The sequence below is a fragment of the Dipodomys spectabilis genome, unplaced genomic scaffold (assembly GCF_019054845.1).
Source record: "Dipodomys spectabilis isolate Male_0828 unplaced genomic scaffold, ASM1905484v1 ptg000002l, whole genome shotgun sequence".
NCBI lineage: Eukaryota > Metazoa > Chordata > Mammalia > Rodentia > Heteromyidae > Dipodomys > Dipodomys spectabilis.
The window spans coordinates 4,476,623-4,492,638 of record NW_024870679.1 but is presented as its reverse complement, the minus strand read 5'-3'; the positions used below and the strand labels follow the sequence as shown (position 1 = coordinate 4,492,638).

Sequence of the window (16,016 nt, the reverse complement as noted above, 5' to 3'; positions counted from 1 at the left end):
ACCACTTGAGCCATAGCTCCACTTCTGGATTTTTCCTGGTTAACTGGAGATGAGTGTCATAGACTTTCCTGCCTAGGCTGGCTTTGAACAGTGATCCTCATTATAGCTGCCTTAGTAGCTAGGATTACAGGTATAAGCCTATAAAAAAACTTTACTATTGTTTCAAATAACCATATAGCATAAGTTAAGATCATTTGAATGAAAGCTTAACAAAGTAATATTCATACATATACCACTATACTAATTTGCTGAGAAAAGTATTGTGATTAAAGTATAAACTTGACTAGAGTTGGCTGTTAGATCCTAGATCCAATTGATAAATGATACTTTAGTACTGTTTGCTTTTAAAGATAACATGGAGGCATGGCTTGACTGGTAAAGAGTACCTGACTAACAAGTTCAAGACCCCAACACTGCCAAAATTTAAACAAAATGCAACATATAATCATATGATTCCGGATTGAATCCTATACCAGAAAAAAATTTTAAGAACATAGCATTTATAGGAAATTAAAAAATAAACTAACCCGAAAGTTGCTTATGGCTTTAATAAAATAATTTTTTATTCCTGTTTTCCTTTAAAACCCAGTTCTTACTTTCCTTTGGGTGCTAATTTAGTGCAGTGTATTATTATGATTTTCCTATTTTGCTTAGTTAAGTTTTTATTCTGCACATAAATGTTTATGAAAAATCTAAAGAATTTCAGAAGTGGCAAAAAAAAAAAAAAAGAATTTCAGAAGTGGAAGTGTGGCTCAAGTGGTAGAGTGCCAGCCTTAAGTGAAAAAACCAAGTAAGAGCTCAAGTCCTGAGTTCAAGCCCCAGTACTGGGATACATACACATACACATAAAAAACAAAATCTAAAGAATTTATATTTTATTTAATGTATTCCCTTTCCTGCAATGATTATGCAGACCTAAATAGTTACTCTAAGCTGCTGTTTTAAAATGAGTTGATATTCTTGACTTTTAACAATAATTTACATGTTAAATTCAGGAGATCTACATTTGGATCTGTGGTAATCTTAGGCTCTTAAGTTTTTCCTGAAACATGGTTTGTTCCTTTCTTAACAGTCTTATTAAAATATTTTTTCATTACTTTGTACTCAACTCATTATACCTAGTAGTATTTTTGTGTTTTATGTTTTGTGTTTTGGTTTGGTTTTGGTAAAAACTTGCTATGTAGTCCTTGAACTCACAATCCACCTCCCTCAGTCTCCCCAGTGCTAGTATTAACAGCCACTGTGCTCAGCTTTGTGGCCAGTTTTCAGTACTATTATATGTCATGTAGAGATCTCCAAGCTGTTTTAATTATCTAATTATGAAAAATACAATCATGAGCCTTTTTGTTGACATGTTATAGATTACTAATAAAACATTATATTGTACATTTTGGGGGGGGAGGGCCCGGTCGTGGGGCCTGAACTCTGGGCCTGGGCGCTGTCCCTCAGCTCTTCAGTTCAAGGCTAGCGCTCTACCACTTGAGCCACAGCGCCACTTCTGGCTTTTTTCTTTTTGCTTATGTGGTGCTGAGGAATCAAACCCAGGGCTTCATGCCTGCAAGGCAAGCACTCTACCACTGAGCCACCTTCCCAGCCCCTGTACATTTGTATACCAAGTATATCATAAAGTGTAGCACTGAAAAGGGGAAATTTTTTTTTAATCAAAAATGTCCCACATTCATGGATTATCTTGAGTATCCCTAGGCCAGGTATGTGCCTCACATTTTAGAGCCACTACTATGAAGCCTTCAAGGTGTATAGGATTGGGATGGTAGTCAGGATCTCCTAATACTCTAGAGCTAAAAGGTCCTCCAAATGAAAAAGGTCTATCTGCAAAAAATATTAGTTTAATACATAAATGATGATGCTAAGTTTTGAAGCAAAGTATGTGGAATTCAAAGAAAGAGAAAATCATATATAAAATATATACCCTTAATGTTTATTAATTATAAATATAAATTTGTCCTTCATGCAAAACAAAAAAAAGTCCTGAATTTATAGCATTTTCTTGATGGTGTTCACTCTTTCTTCCTTAGGATGCCATTGATAATAGATTAGATTCAAAAGAATGGCCATATTGTTCCCAGTGTCCAGCAGTATGGAATGGTTCTGGAGCTGTAAGGTAAAACCTACACATGAAAGTCAGTGAAATTTTCAGTATGGCACTACAAACTAATAACTGGAAATGGTACACAGGTACTCATTTGACAACTGCCTTCAGATAATACATAGTTATGCAAGAGATGGTTTTTATTTAATTTTAGTCAGTTAAAATGAGTCCAGGAAAGCAATACCAAAACATACTTTCTTATATAAAATACTTTTACAAAATAAAACTATCCATGCACACACCCACACACACACACCTTTTTATTCTTAATATAGCAGAGAGTTTAGTATATTTTTTTTGTTTTGTTTTGTGTGATACAGGGTCTTGCTGTATAGCCCAGGATAGCCTTGAACTCCTGATCCTCCTGTCTTAGCATCCCTTAGCTGGGATTACAGGTGTGTACTACCACACCCAGCTTGGCAGAACTTTGTTTATTTTGTTGGGGGGAGCTCCTTTTTTCCCTTTCCTTTTTTCCCCCACTATGTATTCCAGGCCAGTCTAGAACTTTCATTTTTTCTGCCCTAGCCCCCCAAGTGATAGGATGTGCCATGACATGTGACTGGCTTAATCATCTTAGATGATTCATAGTCTTATTCTCAGTACCCGACTTAACACATAAAATCATTTATTCTTTTTTTTTCTCTTATGCTCAATTTCATGCTTACCATTTACCTGTTAGTCTTTATGCCTTTTCTACCTGTATTTGTAACCTAGAGAATGTATTCTACTCAGGAGGATGAGATCTGCGGATCACAATTTGAAGCCAGTTTGAGCAGAAAAGTCCCCAAGAGACTCTTATTTCCAGTTAACTACTGAAAAACCAGAAGTGGTGCTGTGGCTCAAAGTGGTTGAGCACTATCTTTGAACAAAAAGAGCTCAGGGTCAGCACTCAGGCCCTGAGTGTAAGACCCACAACTGAGGAAAAAAAAATGTCAGGGAGTGAGTATTGTATGTGTGTTATTTGTGGTACTGGGGTTTGAACTCAGAGCCTTGTGCTTGCTCAGCTGGCATTCTACCATTTGAACAACACCTCAACCCTTTTTGCTCATTATTTTGGAGATGGATTGCTCATTATTTTTGGAGACAGCACACTTTTCTTCCTGACTGGCTTCAACCTTGATTTTCCAGATCTCAGCATTCTGAGTAGATAGTATTACAGATGTGAGTTACCCGTACCTATCTTTAAGTTTTGTTTTGTTGCTTTTTCTCTTGGCTTTCAGCAGTTTATGGTATATGTAGGTACATTTCTCTTTGTGTTTATTCTACATGGGTTTTTTTTTTTTCTTTTTTCTCTTGTGAGTCGTGGGGCCTGAACTCTAGGCTTGGGCACTGTCCCTGAGCTCTTTAGCTCAAGGTTAGCGCTACACCACTTGAGCCACAGCGCCACTTCTGGCTTTTTCTGCTTTCATGGTGCTGAAGAATTGAACTCAAGGACTCATGCATGCAAGGCAAGCACTCTATCATTGAGCCACCTTCCCAGACCCTCTACATGGGGTTTTAAGTTAATTATTTCATCAAATTAAGGAATTTTTTTCAGGCATTATTCCTTCAACTTTTTCTTTTCCTGTTTCAGAACTACTTTCAGAAACTAGTTTCAGACATGTATGGAAAGATCTGGTATTCACAGATCACGCGAGCTCTGTTCATTCTTCTTCCAAATCTTTTTCTGTTCTTCAGCTTTGAATTATGTTTTCTCTTCAAACTGTCTTGAGGTTTCACTGTTGGTTATAACATGTCAAATCCTCTTTTGAGCCCACCTGGTAGTTTTTCATTCTAGTTATGCATTCATATGAATTTCTATTTGGCTTTTGTTTTTGTTTCCTCTCTTGTCTGCCTTCCCTCCGCTCCCCCACCTCTCGTGGTGCTGAGGATCAAACCCAGGACCTTGCATATGCTAGGCAAGTATTCTACCACTGAGCCACTTCTTTAATTTTACTTTCCGTTTCTTGTAAGATTCCTTATTGGTTAACTAACTTAGGATATATTTCTCTCTATCTTTTTTTTTTTTTTTTTTTGGTCGGTCATGGGGCTTGAACTCTGGGCCTGAGCACTGTCCCTCAGCTCTTCAGCTCAAGGCGAGCGCTCTACCACTTGAGCTACAGTGCCACTTCCAGTTTTTTTGGTGGTTTATTGGAGATAAGAGTCAAGAGTCTCACGGAGTTTCCTGCATGGGCTGGCTGTGAACGGTGATCCTCAGATCTCAGCCTCCTGAGTAGCTAGGATTACAGGCGTGAGCCACCAGCGCCCGGCTTTCTCTCTCTCTTTTTTTTTTAATCATGTTTATAATAACTTGGAGGTTTTGCTAAATCTATTATCTGGATCTACTAAGGATGTTTCTATTAGCTATTTTTTCTCTCCTAAAGTGAGCTACACTTTCTTGACAAATCCACTTATTTTGAGTTGAAAATTGGACCTTGGGGCTGGGAAGGTGGCTCAGTAGTAGAGTGCTTGCCTTGCAAGCCTGATGCCCTGGGTTCGATTCCTCAGCACCACATAAGCAAAAAGAAAAAAGCCGGAAGTGGCACTGTGGCTCGAGTGGTAGAACGCTAGCCTTGAGCTGAAGAGCTGAGGGACAGCACCCAGGCCCAGAGTTCAGGCCTCACTACCGGAAAAAAAATATATATATATATATAAAAAAAAAAAAAGAAAATTGGACCTTTTAGGTAATGCATTGGAGCAACTGCCTTTTGTTATATTAATTTTTGGAATTAAACTCTGAAATCTTTCACTTTTCCTGCATGTAGCACCTACCTTTTGTTGAGAGCTTTTTGTTAGCATAAATTATTTGTGGAAATGGGAGTTTCATTGTGACATTTCCAAACATATGAACAATATATCTCAATCAACTAATCTATCCCTGTCTTCTCTGCACTCCCTTACCCTTTCAAGAGTTTTAATTTTTTGGCTTGGCTCTTACTGGCTACCTTTGTGTCTGTATAGAATAGGGAGTCAGCCAGTTGTCTGTGCAGACATTGTGTTACATGCTTTAAACATGTACCTTTCATCCTTTGCTGGTCAAACTGATTATGGGTTGAGGAATGCAACAAACCTGTTCTCAAATGTCCTTTTTTAAAATATTTTTTTCTGCAGATGTTCTCAGGTTTCCCCTGAGTGCAAGTAGTTTAGCAGTCATCTAGCACAGTCGAGAGAGTATATCCTTACATCCAAGATTTCTTCATTAACTCTCAGACTGATGGGATGCCCATATCAGTTGGGATAAAGACACTGGGCTATCAAAGATTCATGTATCTTTACTCAAAACCACATCCAGCCAACTTACTGCCATAATCATCTGAAGTTCAGCAAGGGCTATCCCAGTGCCTCATCAGCTCCAACTCTTTCCTTTATCTCTTCAAATGCTTACTGTCTCAGTGCCACTTTCACCCACTGAGACACACCTCCCTGAGAGACAGTGCCCAGGCCCAGAGTTCTTTTTTTTGTGAGGTGGGGGAAGGGATGGTCATGGGGCTTGAACACCAGGCCTGTGCCTGTACACTGTCTCTGAGCTTTTTCCCTCAAGCACTCTACCACGTTGAGCCACAGCGCTGCTTCCAGATTTCTGGTGGTTAATTGGAGATAAAGATCTCATGGAATTTCCTGCCATGTCTGGCTTTGATCCTCATATCTCAGCCTCCTTAGTAGCTAAGAGCTACCTACATGTGTGAGCCACCAGTGCCCAGGAAAAAAATTGTTTCTCAGTGAATCAGACTTTTTAGGTATATTATGTCTTCATGTAAAATAAATGAGGAAGGATGTTAGTTCTACTTTATAGGTAAAAATGCTGAGCTGGACTATAAGTGATTCTTTTTGTTTTGTTTTGTTGGTCATGGGGCTTGAACTCTGGGCCTGAGCTCTGTCCCTCAGCTCTTCAGCTCAAGGCCAGCACTCTACCACTTGAGCCACAGCGCCACTTCCAGTTTTCTGGTGGTTTATTGGAGATAAGAGTCTCACGGCTTTCCTTGCCAGGGCTGGCTTTGAACCGTGGTCCTCAGATCTCAGCCTCCTGAGTAGCTAGGATTACAGGCATGAGCCACTGGTGCCCACCTGACTTTTTTAAGACAGGTCTTCCAGTGTAAGTGATTTGTTAAAATTATACATTTTAAATAGGCCTGTCCTACTTAAGTCTATGTGTTCTACTCATTTTGGAAAATCAACATAAGTAGTTGAGTTTGGTTAAATTAGGCTTTGTAAAAAAAAGGTGTTATGGGAAAGATCATGGTCTGAGGCCATCCTAGTCAAATAAAAAAAAAGAAAGTTCTTGAGACTTCATTTCAATCATTAGTTGGGCACAGTTAGTAAAAATGTCGTACGAGGGATGTGGGAAAGCACAATAGAATCACTAGGCAGGCTGATCTGAACATAAAGTAAGCCTTATCTCAATAAATAACACAAAGGGGGTTAGAGGAGAGTGGAGGAATATATTGCTCAGGTGGTAGAACACCTGCCTAGCACGTATGAGGCCCCAAGTTCAAGTCCTAGTATCACACAAAAAAAATTTTTTTAAGGTCTTTATGAACATGATGAAAATGTTTTTAACATGTTTGCTTTCTTTTTACTTTTTAGTGCTCGCCAGAAACCCAGAACTAATTATTTAGAACTAGACCGGAAAAATGGGTCAAAACTGATTGTTTTTGTAATTGGAGGAATTACATACTCTGAAATGCGTTGTGCTTATGAAGTTTCTCAGGCACATAAATCCTGTGAAGTTATTATTGGTAAGTCATCCATTTTCTTTTTTAAAAATGAATTTTAGGGCTGGGAAGGTGGTTCAGTGGTAGAGTGCTTGCCTTGCATGCATGAGGCCCTGGGTTCGATTCCTCAGCATCACATAAGCAAAAAAGGCCAGAAGTGGCACTGTGGCTCAAGTGGTAGAATGCTAGCCTTGAGCTGAAGAACTGAATGACAGAACCCAGGCCCAGAGTTCAAGACCCATTCCCCCCACTTCTCCAACAAAAAAAAAAATTTTTTAAACTGGCTACTGGTGGCTCACACATATAATCCTAGCTACTCAGGATACTGAGATCTAATTAACTTTGAAGCTAGCCAGGACAAGCAAAACCATGAGGCTCTTAGCTCCAATTAATCAGTAAAAAGCTGGAACTAGAGGTATACCTTAAGTGGTAAAGCACCAGCCTTGTGCAAAAAAAGCTAAACAAGAGAGCATGACCTGAGTTCCAGCCCTAGTACTATCATGCACAAAAAAATGCTAAATGCACGGGGCTGGGAAGGTGGCTCAGTGGTAGAGCGCTTGCCTTGCATGCCTGAGGCCCTGGGTTCGATTCCTCAGCACCACATAAGCAAAAAAGAAAAAAGCTGGAAGTGGCGCGGTGGCTCAAGTGGTAGAGTGCTAGCCTTGAGCTGAAGAGCTGAGGGACAGCGCCCAGGCCCCACGACTGGACCCAAAAAAAAAAATTCTAAATGCAAAAACTTCCATGTAGGACTGGGAATGTGGCTTAGTGGTAGAGTGCTTGTCTAGGATACATGAAGCCCTGGTTCAATTGCTCAGTAATACATAAACAGAAAAGGCCAGAAGTAGCACTGTGGCTCAAGTGGTAGAGTGCCAGCCTTGAGCAAAAGAAGCTCAGGGACAGTGCCCAGGCACTGAGTTCAAGCCCCAGGATTGGCAAAACCACCACCAAAAACTTCTATGGAAAATTTCATTTTGTGTTACACAGCTAAAACCGCATTATTTAAAACAAAAAAGAACTTTTAACCATAGTATATTTTATCTGCTCAGTTCAGTGGCTCACACCTATAATCCTAGCAGAGTTGGGAGGATATTGGTTTTAAGGCCAGCCTGAACAAAAAGTTTGTGTGATACCACCCCAGCAGAAAAATCTGAGTGCAGTGGTACACACTTGTGGTCCTATATACATAGGAGACTATAAGTAGAAAGATAATGTCCTAGGCCAGCTTGCAAGAAAAAGCTAGACCCAATGTGAAAGACAACTAAAAAAAAAAGCAGGAGGCGGGGCTAGGGGCAAGTCTCAACTGGTAGAGTGCTTACTTTGTAAGTAAATCGTGTTCAAACCCTACTACCTTAAAAAAAAAAGTCTTTCATCTGATTTGCTAATTTTCCTTACTAATCTTTTGTCATATTTTAATTTTAAGTATTCTGATTTGGGGAAAATAACCTTAATCCTTTTTAAAGTGCATGCCCTTTAATTTTGTTTGCTCTAACCTTAAGTAATTTTCAATTCATAAATACATTTCTACTTAAATATTTAAAATTTTTATGGACATGGATCTGACATTGGTGAGGTCCATGTAGAACTGAGTTTAAGAGTTGCAGTCAGGGAAGAGGTGCTGTGGCTCAAGTGGTAGAACGCTTGCCTTGAGTGGAAGAGCTCAGGAACAGTGCCCAGGCCCAGAGTTCAAGCCCCACCACTAACAAAACAAAAAAAAAAAAAGAATTACAGTCAGCCAGGTGCCAGAGACTCTTGCCGGTGAGCCTAACTACTCAAGAGGCTTCCTGGTTCAAGACCAGTCAGGCAGAAAATTTGCTAAACTCCATCTCAAAATAAAGAGCAGGATTGGAGTTCAAGTGGTAAGCACTAGCCTAGTAAGCTGTTGAAGCAAGTGTGAAGCCATGATTTCAAATTCTGGTACCACAAAAAAATTCAGTCGAAGCCACTGATAGGTAAATTCCACTGACCAAGGGAAGTGCAAGATTTGACATGTGTTGTTTCACAGCATTGCTTAGTTTTGTTGTTGAATGAAAACCAATATAGTTCTGTTATGAAAATAGAGAACATTCCCTGTTTTGTTCTTTAGTATACAAATCAACATACAGCACAAAGTAGACAAAACATTAGAAATCAGAAGTGTTTCTAAAGGGTTACTGATCCTGTTCAATGACAAGGAAGGATTAAAATTGTCATATAGGGAAGATGTCTTGTAGAAATTTTGTTAAAATGGTGTAAGCATTTTGCATATTTAAAAGACAAAATAGTAGATTAAGCCAAGAAAAATTAACTGCTGGCTCTGAATAATTGTCTTTTTTCCCACCAGGTTCAACACATATTTTAACACCCAAAAGGCTGTTGGATGACATAAAGATGTTGAATAAACCCAAGGATAAAGTCTCCTTTATTAAGGATGAGTAGCTTTTTTTTCTAGTTTAGAGGTGTTTATTAATATGCTCGACTAAAATAGAATAAGAAATATTGCTATCATGTAATTTAAACAATGTAAATATTTTATGAAATAATAGCTTTTCAAGTATATTTCTTAAGACTGTTTATGTATCATTGGATTTACCATTTCTAATAATTTAAAATATTATTGCTGCTTTATAGATGATAAGAAGAAATATTAAAATGCTTTCTAAAACAATTTCTAAAGGATTTCTCCTTTAAAGCAGAATGTATTAGAATTATGGGTAACTTTTCACAGCTACCCCCATGCACACTAATTATCCATTAGATACTTAGTCATCTCATGTCAAAGTAAATAATTTTTTAAAAAACAATATTAAATGAATAGGTTATGAAAGTAAAAATTGTAAATATGTATGATAGAATTATTCCTATAAGTAGTTTTTTCTTTTAACTCAAATCCACAATTTCTTTTATGTGTAAAGTAATTCCAGTTAGTAATAGGATGATTTCACAATGTATACTACTTTACTAGATACTCCTAAAGAACACAGTTTTATAATTATGTATATTTAAACTACAAAACAAAATTGTGAACATTCTAAGAGAAAATAAATACATAGAAAATTTGTCTGAGTTGGTTTTTTTTCTGGTGGGAAGGGAAAAGTTGAGAGATTTAAAAATTCTAAGAATTACAAAGAAAGAAAAAAAGGTATCCTAATACTCCTACCAAGCTAACTTTTAATTAGTTTTTTTTTAAAAAAAGAATGTAATGTCTGTATAGGGTTAAGACAATAAGGATAAGTCTGCAAGTATGTTCATGTTACACTGGGGGAATGTCTTCATTTTGAATCTCTGTTTACATGATTTGTCCTCATTCTGTCATGTGATAGACCATAATTTTACGTATCATTCAATTTTGCTTTTACAAGTAATGCTGTTATTTGGATACATACCTTTACAAATATATACTTATTCCAAATGCAGTTTCCTAACAATGTCAGCTGGTCTAAGGACTTGTAGATTTAAAATATTGGAAAATACTATTGCTTTCTTTTTTCTCAGGATGGGGCAGGAGGGGGGGTGGCCTAAAACCCTTGATTGGCTTCCTTGCTTAGGTGGCTGTCTACCTCTTGACCCATATCTACAGCCCAGCATTTTGCTTGTTATTTTGAAAATGGAATCTCTTGGGCTTTTCTGCCCAGAATGGTTTCAAATTGTGATGTTCTAGATCTTATCTCCTGAGAAGCTAGGATTATTGGCATAAGCCATGCCTGGATAATAATTGTTTATTGCTAGTTTTGGTGATATTGCCGTTTAAATTCAGGACCTCACATTTACTAGGCTGGTGCTCTACCACCTCAGCCATGTTTCTAGCTAAATTTTTTCAGTTTGTATATGTGTGTGTTTGTGAATTGAACCCAGGGCCTCATGCATGCTAATAAGTGCTCAAGTGCTGGACCACTGAGCCACATCTGTTGCTCTGGTTTTACTTATGTGAAAAGAGCCATCATTATCAGAATTCCATTTTGTATTTAGAAATATCTTCTGCATACCTTCGGGTTTCTTCTAGAACTGCTTGATTGTTTTATTTTTATTTTTTTGTAAATAACTCACCCATCTAGACCAATTTTAATGTAAGAATATATGTTAGAAGTTTTTACTTAGCATTATGTAACATGCCTCCACTCCCCCATATCACGAGATTAAAAGCTAGGAAATGAGTAGGGTTCTGAACCCTTTAGATTCTCCTAATATGCACTCGGTTAAGATTTGGAAAGCAAAAAGCTGGCAGAGGCCATCTTCTCTGGCTTTGCCAGTGCAGACAGGAAGGAGTTGTTTGGAGCACCCACACTCCAGGTTTTAATGTCTCTCATCTTTTTCTTGGCTGTGAAACAATGCTGTGGCCACAAAAGCACTTAAACTTCGTCTTCTGCGTCACAGATGGTGACGATGGCCTTGTGTGTCGTTTCTGCACCTCTTGCTTTTTAAATTAATTTTGTATGGTCCTAATTCTCTCTTAAATCCCTTTCTATTTAAATATCTCAAGGAGTTTGTTTTCTTCACAGAGCCCTAACTAATGCAGAATTTAACAATGATCCAGTTTTACAACTTTTTGAACAACTGGAGACTACTATGTTTTATTAGATAAATCCTGTGCATCAAGTACCATAAACCAAATCTGCATTTGAATTTTGTAGGAGTATTTCTGGATCCTTTTATTGACTATGTGTTTCTTTTTTCCTGTTTTGATTCAGGATGTTTTTTAAATTTTATTTTATTTATTTTTTTTTGTGGGTCGTGGGGCCTGAACTCTGGGCCTGGGTGCCATCCCTCAGCTCTTCAGCTCAAGGCTAGCACTCTACCACTTGAGCCACAGTGCCACTTCCAGTTTTCTGGTGGTTAATTGGAGATAAGAGTCTCACAGACTTTCCTGCCTGGGCTGGTTTTGAACTGCAATCCTCAGATCTCAGCCTCCTGAGTAGCTAGGATCACAGCTGTGAGCCACAAGCACCCAGGGTGGTAGAAGTAATCTTAACTCACAACCAAATTACTCATACTTTCAGAAATTTTCTAGCTCTTAGACTTTTCTAGATAAACGTTAGTATCATTTTGTTGCATTCTCAAAAATAGTTGATATTTTCCTTAAATTTATAGGTTAATTTAGGAAAAATTGCCATTTTTGTGTTAAAACTTGATCTCTAGCTTACTAGGCTGGAGCTTTCTCCCATTAACTTGTGCCTCCAATATATTTTTTTTGTGTGTGTGGGGCCAATGCACCCCAAAGGACATGGCTTATGATAATTTATTCTGTAAGATGCAATATCTCTAACTTAGTTCTACTCTAGGATCTTTTTTTTTTTTTTTTAGGTTTATTTATTATTTATTTATTTATTTTCTTTGGGTCCGGTCATGGGGCCTGAACTCTGGGCCTGGGCGCTGTCCCTCAGCTCTTCACCTCAAGGCTAGCACTCTACCACTTGAGCCACAGCACCACTTCCGGCTTTTTTCTTTTTTGCTTATGTGGTGCTGGGGAATCGAACCCAGGGCCTCAGGCATGCAAGGCAAGCGCTCTACCACTGAGCCACCTTCCCAGCCCCTACTCTAGGATCTTGTACATTTTGTGAGTCCTATCACGATGCAAACAGATTTCTTCTAAATTAAAGGAACAAGATATGTCTTTCTCATAGGAAAATTACTACCAAAACAATTGTGTGGCGTATTAAACATAAATAAGTACAAGTTCATATTTATTAAGAATTGGATCCTCTTAAATTCATTAACAAGATTACAATAATCATATGCCTATAATCATAGCTACTGAGGAGGCTAACATCTGGATGATCACAAGGTTCAAGGCTAGCCCAGGAAGAAAAATTTACTAGACTCCATCTCCAAAATAACCAGCAAAAAGCCCAGCTAGAGAAATGGCTCAAATGGTTGAGTCTCAAGCTAGTAAGTGTGAGGCCCTGAGTTCAACCCTACTTGAAGGGAAGGGGAAAAAAAATTACAATAGAAAGGAATAATAGCCAGATGCCAGTGGCTCATGCTTGTAATCCTAGCTACTGAGGAAGCTGAGATCTGAGGATTGGGGTTGAAAGCCAGCTTGGGCAGGAAAGACCATGAGACATTTACCTCCATCCAATTAACTACCAGAAAACTGGAAGTGGTGCAGTGGCTCAAGTGGTAGAGTGTTTGCCTTGAGTTGAAGAGCTGAGGGACAGCACCCAGGCCCAGAGTTCAAGCCCCATGACTGAAAAAAAAAAAAAAAGGAATAATAAAAAGGTCACTTCTTTTTCTTTTGCATAATCATAATAGTTGACCTAAAATGAATGACTACATCTTTGTCTTTAGAAATAGAAACCTTCCAATAGTCACTGATCCTGCTGCAATTTGAGCATAGCTACTTACGGTCCTCCTCAATGTGAAGCTGGTCATCTACCACCATGCCCTCAGTCAGTGTGAGCCTCTTTACTGACAGCTCTAGAAATTCTATATTACTGCCTAAATAGTTTTTCTAGTTTACTACTAGAATAGAATTAGAAGAAATAGATGAATTGACAGAGACATGGGAGACATCCCAGATGACATGATAAGTATACAGTTATCCTTGTAAATCAGTGCCTGGAACTTTTCCAGAATTCTTCAGGGGCATTGCCCAATTTATTTTTCAGATTAGCCCTGTTGCAGTGATTGTATATAATGATACCCAATCATCAAGGAAATATGGTTTAGAGGTGGGCCATATTTTTAAATTAGAAAAAAAATGGTTACTTAAAAGCTTCTCAAAAAAAAAAAAAAGCTTCTCCAAAGGTTGGAAGATTGGTAATGTTTGTTAATTCCATTATTTCCATGGAACCAAGATTTTATGTACTTGTTTCAGGGTATTAATGAACTTCTAAAATTCTGTTTATATATCCCTTTTCTTGGGGAGGGTAGAGCATAAGGGAAGGGAGCATTCATTAGGTTCTCAAGGAGAAATGAATCCCCAAGAAGAATTGATAGAGAACATTTCAACCAAACTAGAGAACTATAATTTTACACTTGGAGGTAGGATAGCAACATTTGGCATCGCAAAAAACTAGAAGCCTCTTAGAACTAGCATACACACACACACACAAACACATACAAAAAGCAGTAGAACATTTGCTCCAATCCCAGTACTGCTAAAAAAGAAAAAAAAAAGCTCTTGTTAGACTCTTTATCTTCATGAGACTTGTATCTCCAATTTAGGACCAAAAAGGTCAGAAGTGAAGCTGTGGAACAAGTAGTAGAGTGCAAAAAAGCTCAGGGACAGTGCCCAGGCTCTGAGTTCAAGCCCCAGGGCTAGCACCAAGACAAAACAAACAAAAAAACCTTTAAGTCATTTCAAAGTTACTTTCTTTACAAAGGTTAAAGCAGAAGGGACTGCCTTAGGTTGACAGGCCTCTTCTGTGTACTGAATCTTCTGGGTTGGGCTAGGAGAGACAGGTCATTTAAACCACATAGCACTTGGCATGAGGTGTTCTATTCTGGTATTTGTCTGTTGGGAGTCTAGTGCCAGAGCTTAGTACAAAATTACATTCAACAGAACACACAATTTGAGATCCTTTTCTCTCTTAGAATCCTATCATGTCTTTTCTGGCTTCCTTCAGTGCCACAATCTAAAGCAAATTCAGCCACAAAGTCAGAGTTACCTTCATGCTGCCATCTGCATGATCTCTTCCAAGGTGTCCTAAACCTCTTTCAAAGCTCCAAAGTTAAATATAGCCCATTCTCCAGCCAGCTAGACAAACAGCAGGTGTCTTTGTTGGCAGGAAAGTCTTAAATGGAAATACATTTGACTCCCTCCTCAAGGCTGAGCCAAATTCTGGGGGTTGAGAAACCTTTTTGAATGTTTGGAGTATGCGGAGTTAGAAGGCCTCAAGAGGGGGAAAAAAAATCTATGATCTGCCTCTAAAAAGGCAAATCAAGAACTTGCTCTTGCATTCTACGGGTAATGTTAGAACTTAATCTCTGGTATGCAGTTTCCAGCAATTACCTTTTTCTAAGATTTCATTAATCTACAACTGTTGTATTTGTGTATTCTTGGCCAACAGATCTTTAAACAAATAATGTTATAAGCATATGATAGGAAATTGACACTGTTCAATAAACAAAAGTAAAAATTCCTCCTCTCCCAGGACACCATTTCATTTCTAAGAGGCTGCTTACAACGGTTGTATGTCTTCCTGGAGATATGTAAGCCTATAAAAGCAAGCACAAACTAGATCATGCTGGATATATTGTCGGGCATCTTGGGGTTTTTTTTTCACTGCCACAGATATTCATCTCATGCTTTCCATGGCTAGTGTTGTAACTTGTTTGGTAAACATTTCCAGAGTATTTAAGATTAGTTCCCTTTGTAGATGCTTCTGTCACTGATCCATTGTTGCCATATTGTGTGAATTGTCTGTAAATTCTTAGCAGTGGCATTGCAGGCCAGAAGATGAGTGCTTTTGGAATTTGTAGAATTTGGCAACGTAGTCCCTTACTTGGCAGTGGCTAGACTTTTTAAATCATTATGCATTCAGTAGAGTCTATTTTGTATTTAACTTTTGATGTTTTCCTGCATTAGTGAAATGCAGAACAATATACTCTCCAGATGGTGGCTGAATAGTGACAGCCAGTGGCAGTACCCATTCAGCTACACAATCACGAAAAACAGATATTCTATAGTTTCTGTGTCTGTGTGTGTCTGTATGTGTGTGTGTGTCTGTGTGTGTGTGTTGCCAAGCAATAATGTTCAGTAGGTTAGATGTCTTCATTTGAGTTATTTTCAGGTTACTCTGGGTTTATCAGTATGTACTGATCAGTAACTTGCAAAGCATACATATTAATCAAATTATCTTCCAAAACGGTTTCACTGATTTATACTTCCACCAGCAGGGTATTGTGAAACAGTAGTACTTCTTCACTGACAGTTTTTTCAAACTTTAATTTTTAAACTTTAAATGATACTTGTTTATTTTACTTTATTATGAACTGTTTCCCTGCTGCAGAAAATTAAAAGAAGAGAAGGTCTTAAGAAGAAAAAAAAAGAAGGAAAAGCTCTTGAGAGCTTTGAAGGGCACTTGGATGCCATGAATTAGGGCAGAACATAGATTTATTTTAATATAAATATGTAGTTGCTTTTAATTTTAAGAATCAGACCCTTTTTTATAAGTATTTTGTTACCCATTTTGAGTTTTGTGAGACTTTTTTTTTTTTAGAAAAATCTTTATAAGTAATAAGTCAAATACTTTGGGAAGAGATCAAATTTTCGTTGCTGCTTTTTTGGGGTTTTGTCC

The 16,016-nt window shown here is 38.0% G+C and overlaps 1 protein-coding gene across 1 annotated transcript in view; it reads left to right on the top strand.

Moving 5' to 3' along the window:
• Positions 1 to 9,838, top strand: part of Stxbp3 (syntaxin binding protein 3) — a 70,249-nt gene extending 60,411 nt beyond the window's left edge. The window contains exons 17-19 of the mRNA XM_042680992.1: positions 2,037 to 2,122; positions 6,674 to 6,825; positions 9,122 to 9,838. Of these exons, the coding sequence (XP_042536926.1) occupies positions 2,037 to 2,122; positions 6,674 to 6,825; positions 9,122 to 9,216 (333 nt within the window). The 3' untranslated portion in view covers positions 9,217 to 9,838. The remainder of the gene's footprint in view (positions 1 to 2,036; positions 2,123 to 6,673; positions 6,826 to 9,121) is intronic.
• Positions 9,839 to 16,016: the final 6,178 nt, after the last annotated feature.